Below are 7227 nucleotides of genomic sequence, written 5' to 3'. Positions count from 1 at the left end.
AAACATTGTGTTTTCGAAGTACACTTTGTTTTGAATTTTTCTAATGCTTTCAAAATGCTTTTAAAATTTTAGGCTTCGAATTTTCATCCGCAAATTATACAAAAATGGATTATTATATGGAATGTAATTCTTCTTATCATTTTAGTCAAACATAACCTTTGTATGTTATGAACCATTTCGGTCAAATTACAAAAGATTTGGGTAAGTAAATCTAGTACTTAAGTTCTTATCCGGAATCCAACGAGATTCAAATTTCCAATGTAAAAAGTGTTTCTAACAGTATATTAGGAGCTTAAAGTTTAGCAAGAAATCAAAACAATAAAATTCGAAAAAAAATACGGTCTACTTCATTGCATTAAATTGTCTAACTTTTATCAAGCATTATTTCATATCGGTTGAGAATAAGCTTCTCTTATTGGAAAGAAAGGGGCCACATGACATTCAATATTCTTCTGTAATAAAATCAATCGGTAATAAACAGAACAAGACGGATTTTATATGATAATAACCGATGGTGCGTGGTTTCCGTCTGTTAATGACCGATTGGGCGTGGTTCCCGTCTGTTAATGACCGTTAGGGCGTGGTTTCTCTATTAATGACCGGTGGGGTGTGGTTTCTCTGTTTAGAGAGATGTCCCTTTAATAAAACATTTTCCTGTTTTTAATATTATAATTATAGTGTCTGCCATTTTTACCATATGTTTTTGTAAATCATATATATATATATAATTATAGAGAACTTGATTAATAATTCATATACTGCAAATTTGCACTAAAATGAATGGCAGTATTACTACGACCGGTCTTCACTCTTTACCATAGAAATCGTACAACTACTCGAGATTGCTTTGGACATTTTGAATTTATGAGAAATTTCAAAAACATTATTCCCTTAAATATTTAAAGAGGTAAGATAAGAAACAACACACCTGCTTTACACTCTGTATCTGCGTTACACAGATTCTGGAAATGAGCACACAATGAACATTCTGTACCGGCTTGGGTACCTAAACAAACTGGACATCCTGGACGGTTACCCTATTTGAATATAAAAAACAGATCAATTTATTATTGCAACTTTTTTACAAAGGGACATTACACTGCTACAAACGCAATATTAAAACAAAGACATGCCCAATAAACCCATATTTAATATAAACCGTTGCCACATGATCGTTTATAACCAATGGTATTCCCTTAAAATCATTCTGTGCTGGCTTGGGAACTTAACAAACTGGACATCCTGGTCGGTTACCCTATTTGAATATAAAAACAGATCAGCATATTGTTTCTATTGCGTCATTCGATTAAATAATACATATTCTAGAAACTGTAAAAAACAACTGAGCGAATTATGTTTCTCCTTACTTATTAAATATAAATTCTTCTTTGTTTTAAATGCATATTATTGATTGTTCATAAACTTTGCTGAAATATTTGACGAATCTATTACTAGTTTATTGAATAAGATCAACATTTTTGAATAAATGAATTAAAATAGTGGTGTCTTTAATGGTAGAGTATCAATATCAATATCAATGCATTAAATATACTGATTTTGAACACAAAGTATATAAATGTTTTTGTCGCTGGAAGTTCTCTTTCAATGCTGTGCAGAAATTTTGATAAATCTCCTACATTTTATACTAGCGTTCAATTGAAATATAATATATTATATCAATAATGGTCTAAGTCATTTCTGGAATATAAATAATGCATATGAATTTTTGTTTTATAAGAAATTATACCTTTTCTCATCACTGCAAACGAATATTACTTACGATTGGGAGTGAAGGGGTTATGCATTCTTTTCCACATTTTTGTGGGCAGCATATTTTGCCTAAAATTTAAAGAATTCAGTGCCGTTGAACAACAGCATTTGTATTTTTACACAATTTATCATTTAAAAACAATTTCAGATTAAAAGTAAATTGCATGCTCAAAAATGTATACATATAAGATACCAAACACGTAAAAATAGATTCTTTAACTAAGAAACAACACGGTTTAACCAGTTGATGAAAGCCAAATTGCCTTAATCAAAGACGACTATCAATTAATAACCTTCATCATGTTCACCAGATCCTGTCTTAGTATGTAATTGTTAATAGTTTACGGGTTTGTCCTTTATGCTGATATATTATGACTCGCTATCGCTGTACTAACAACCATAACAGTTGGTATCTGTGAAAGATATGTAGAATATTTACCATCATCTTACAGTTGGTATCTTTGTTAGATATGTAAAATACTAATCACCAGGACAGTTTGTATCTGTGTATGATATGTAAAATACTAACCATCATGACAGTTGGTATCTGTGTATGATATGTAAATAGTTATCAAAAGTACCAGGATTATAATTTTATACGCCAGACGCGCGTTTCGTCTACATAAGACTCATCAGTGACGCTCAAATCAAAATAGTTAAAAAGCCAAACAAATACAAAGTTGAAGAGCATTGAGGACCCGAAATTCCAAAAAATTGTGCCAAATACGGCTAAGGTAATCTACTCCTGGGGTAAGAAAATCCTTAGTTTTTCGAAAAATTCAAAGTTTTGTAAACAGAAAATTTATAAAAATGACCATATAATTGACATTCATGTCAACACCGAAGTGCTGACTACTGGGCTGGTGATACCCTCGGGGACGAAACGTCCACCAGCAGTGGCATCGACCTAAATACTAACCATCATGACAGTTGGTATCTGTGTAAGACAATTCAAGAGATGTTAAATACTTACCATCATGACAGTTGGTATCTGTGTTAGATATGTTAAATACCAATCACTTTAACAGTTAGTATCTGTGTTAGATATGTAAAATACTTACCACCTGGACAGTTGGTATCTGTTTGACATTGATCAAATTTTGGGTAGCTCTTACATCTCACACTTTGGTTCAATGCTGGACAGCGGGAATGAGTTGTCCATGTTGTCTGTGGTAAATAAAAAAGATATTTTTTTTTATAGTAAGGATTCAAGAATTCAACACTGTGATAGTAATTAAATATAACTTCCAATTAATAAAAGAGACCCCAGGTATGTAATGTGATGTGTGATTAAAGAGGGGCGAAAGATACCAAAGGGACAGTCAACAAATAGTTTTATCTCGAGGTAAAAAAAAACACCAATCTGTAATAGCTGTAGCATTCGTACAATGTACTATTTATCGGTTTTATGTTTCTTCACTAATGCCTATACCATCGAGTTTATGAAAGTATTACTTCTTATTAAATATCTTTGTCGTATAAATAGTTTTATTTTGTGGCTTATCACATTATGAATTATGACGTTATGAATCTTAAATTATGTATGATTGTTATTTCTTAAATTTACAACAATGTAATAACAGAGATTACTTTGGCTGCAACCTGCTATCAATAAAATTGGCACATTTTTGTATCATAACATAATGAATTGTACGTTTAAGCAGAAGATTCAAGATATGCTCATCATTTAGGAGTTTTAGATATATAGAAAGACTTTAGAACCAATTTAAAATCACCGTTTTGTATATTAAGTTATATACATATTAATTCAAGCCCACATGTTGGGAAATTTGAACCTGGTCTTAAAATCCGTTTTGGTCCAAAATTATGATACAATCGATGTTTATTGTTATTGTCAACTCTGTAAAATGTTAATTTGAATCATTTCTGATGAGTTTTTTAATGTTACTAGGTAGATAACTGCCATTCTAACATGACTTTTCACACACTTTTCAATTGTAATATTTGTCAGCTGACCATCAACGTCATGGATTATTAGGAATTTTCGAATCTTACTCCCAATTTGATATGCTTTTATGAATGAGTTACCTGCGGTCAGACTCCGATGAAAACTCAAAACTAGCCAAATTGCATAGTCAAATGATAAAACACATCAAACGAATTAATTCATGGGTGATTGAATTGGTGTGAAGTTTTACCTGGGACCAGTTTGCTTTCGCTCGTTGTACAACACAAAATCATGGGTCAATCCTTGGATTTATCTATATAAGATCAAGCACCCTTAAGTTATGTGATACATATCATTTCAGTACAAGTTGTAACCAGCCAACACCAACCTTGACCTTGAATACGGATGTGAGGTCAGCTTGTATCAAACAGTGCTGTTGTTCTTGCACTTTACGAGAGTGTTCATTACGTATTTTGTACACCAGTATCATAACATTAAAACAAACAAGTTTTGAAAACCAAGTTTTATTTATACACCTATATGGATTACTAGGGAATATAAGTAGGGTCACATTGGACTTATTTCAACCGGACTAAAAAATAAATCTTGCCCAAATGACGCGTACATTTAACTGTGCAAGATGTTCAAGTACACAAACAGTCAGACGAAGTCGTTAAATCCAATGCCTCGAGAAGAAAATGTCAAGTTCTATGCACGTTAAAAACCCTAACAACAGCTCATTTGAGGGGTCCGTATATGGCCTGTAGTCAGAAAACTATCTGTTCCTATCAAAAATGCTGTCACTTTTCCCGACTTTTAGCCCGGGTGACCTCTTTTTCAGAATTTCCCTATTGGATTTATGGTTAATTTGATAACGTCGAGGAAATACTTGACATATTTGCCACTGGGATGATAATTAACCACACATTAATTAATCAACCATTTATTTACAATTTATTGGTGTAATCAGTATTTGCATGTTAAAAAACTTCTTTAAGTTTCTTTCTTCACAAAACCGGTAAGTTCTTATACTATTAATTACATGGTGTGTTAGTGACCTAATACGATATATATGGGGTCAGTAAATTTCATATGGGTGAGAGCGAAGTGAAACGCATGAGTAAATGTTATATAGTATCTAGGTCGCGTACATATGTATATTCAATAGGTCTGCGGCCGTTTCCATCAAAGGAGATGTACTATAAACGTTGAGTCAGTATTAGAATGAAAATAAAAATAATCCTTTTTTTTATAGTGTTGCACCGTGAAATTGCAAAATGTTTTAAATATATTTAGTGATCTTTTATGGTAATGAGCGCAGCATATGTGAATAGATTAAATATATTTCTTTACAACCTTTGAGTGCACAAATGTCGATAATACTTTTGAACGTTATATTTAACAGTATATTACATTGATCTGTTCGAGCAATTAGATCTTGAAATACTCATTCATAAGTTCTTCCGAATATAAAGTATTTCTACTATTTCTACATGGCTAAATCAGAGGCAAATCAATGTAAGATTGGATTTTCCACAGTAACGTGTTACGTTCTTTGCGATGAAAACTTTAACAAAGATAACAACACATTACAAACGCCTCTAAACAAATACATATTTAGTTTTTCGATACCCTAAATCCATATTATGTAAGTTATATATTATGCATGCACAGAGCATGATTTTACTTTAAACAGCTCGAATGGAGTTCATAAATGAAAGCAATTGTAATGTTGTATCTTCACCATTTTCTCCGCATATTCTACAATTCACTTTGGTCGCTTCAGGTCCTCGTGAATTCTACAATTCATGAACAGAAATGGACCAATACGCTTAAGAGCTGTTGGAGTGATGTTAGTAAGAATATCATTGGTTAAAAGCAAACTTTTTAAGACTCTGTATATTTAAAATAACGTTAAAAGGCGTGTTTCATTCGAATATACGATAAGTAGCGAGGCATTATTTCATTAAAATAACATGACGTTGAGGAAAAATGTAAAACGTTTACTCCGGACAACAGATGACGAAATTGATGATGAATGATTGGAAAACACATTTAAAGCTAAGAAAAAAAATGTTATAATAAATACGAAAATGTGATATGAGTACCAATGAGACAACTCTCCATCCAAGTTACTATGTGAAAAAGTAAACAATTATAGGTGAAAGACCTTCAACACGAATTATTGGCTCACACCGAATAGCAAGCTATAAAAGATTCCATAATGACTAGTGTAAAACAATTCAAACAGGATAACGAACGGTCTAATCTATATAAAAAAAAATTAAAAACGAGAAACACTTATGAATCACAGCAACAAACGACAAACACTAAACATCAGACTTCTAAATCTGAGCGTCACTGATTGGTCTGTTGTAGATGAAACGCGGGTCTGGCGTATTCAATTATGAGCCTGGTATCTTGGAAAGCTATAATCTTGTCAAAATGTATTATTGTATTATTTTTTGTGTATTTCTCCGTTCTGAAAATTTTTGCATTTATTTGTACTGTAGTCATGTCATGTTGTCCTTTTAGCGTTATATTCAACATTGCCATTAAAACACGATGTTTTGCTGAACAGAAAACCAGGGTCAACCCACCATTGTTTCTTAAAATGTCCTGTACCAAGTCAGGAAAATGGCGGTTGTTATCTTATAGTTCATTTATGTGTGTGTGTCGGGGTTTTTTTCAATTTAGTGTTTTTGTTGTTTCGTTGTTTTCCTCTTATAGTTGATGTTTTTACCGAGGTTTTCGGTTGTTACCCGTATTTTTGTTTTCTCAATCGACTTATGACTTTCGAACAGTGGTATTCTAATGTTGCCTTTATTTTGGTCATTGCAACATAAAAATACACATTATTAAATATCAATTGAAATGACTTAACTGGATCAAAAAGACATATAAAACACCCAAGAAACATGTACTTATTAAATGATTTTGACCTATGACGCAATATTAATTGACAAAAAGACAACTTTAACCTAAAGGACAACATTACTTTGATTAAAGTCACATACACAGGTAAATAAAATATAATATATTTGTTGTTGGGAGTACGGAAAAAAAGACTTTCCACGTTTTTATATACCTTTTTTACAGTTAATAAACGAAGTATCAAAGAAAAGGCTGTTCATTTAAAGAATTATATCATTAGTTTGTATATAAAAAAACTTACATGTGCATGATGAATAAGATAAAGGATCAAGATCCCGGCTTGCCACATTCTCGTACGATCACGTGAAATCTCGTAAATGAAAAATGCTCGGACAACGTCTTGAATTTATAAACAGTTTATACACGACACATTTCATCATAAAAATTGATGCACCATATTGCGCACGACAAACTTATGCGAATTAGGTAAAATAAATATATATTAATCGTATAATTGATTACGCACGCATACCTTAAAATCAAGACAGAAAAATCTGCACTACTTGCATCCTACTAAATAATTAATCCGATTCCTTAAACAATAATAGATTTACAATTCGAGCGAAAATTATTAAACTATTAGCACCGTGGGCAATACATGTATCTGCCTCGGA

The 7227-nt window shown here is 32.0% G+C and overlaps 1 protein-coding gene across 1 annotated transcript; it reads right to left on the bottom strand.

The window, feature by feature from the left end:
* Positions 1–899: 899 nt before the first annotated feature.
* LOC139493965 (antileukoproteinase-like) lies at positions 900–7003 on the bottom strand. The gene is made up of 4 exons (XM_071282134.1): positions 6855–7003; positions 2832–2937; positions 1781–1839; positions 900–1037 (listed from the first exon to the last, which is right to left on the bottom strand). Exons 1-4 carry the CDS (start codon positions 6900–6902, stop codon positions 900–902), a joined length of 351 nt encoding a protein of 116 aa, XP_071138235.1. The 5' UTR covers positions 6903–7003.
* Positions 7004–7227: the final 224 nt, after the last annotated feature.

Source organism: Mytilus edulis, chromosome 11 (assembly GCF_963676685.1).
Source record: "Mytilus edulis chromosome 11, xbMytEdul2.2, whole genome shotgun sequence".
Lineage (NCBI taxonomy): Eukaryota > Metazoa > Mollusca > Bivalvia > Mytilida > Mytilidae > Mytilus > Mytilus edulis.
This window is presented reverse-complemented; position numbering and strand designations above follow the sequence as displayed.

Excerpts from the sequence above, each read along its gene's own strand:
- LOC139493965 (XM_071282134.1), bottom strand. The coding sequence starts at position 6,902 with ATGTGGCAAGCCGGGATCTTGATCCTTTATCTTATTCATCATGCACAT. Across the intron at positions 2,938-6,854 it reads ATCTTATTCATCATGCACAT|ACAACATGGACAACTCATTC; the intron begins GTAAGTTTTTTT and ends TATTTACCACAG. Across the intron at positions 1,840-2,831 it reads AGATACCAACTGTCCAGGTG|GCAAAATATGCTGCCCACAA; the intron begins GTAAGTATTTTA and ends TTTAAATTTTAG.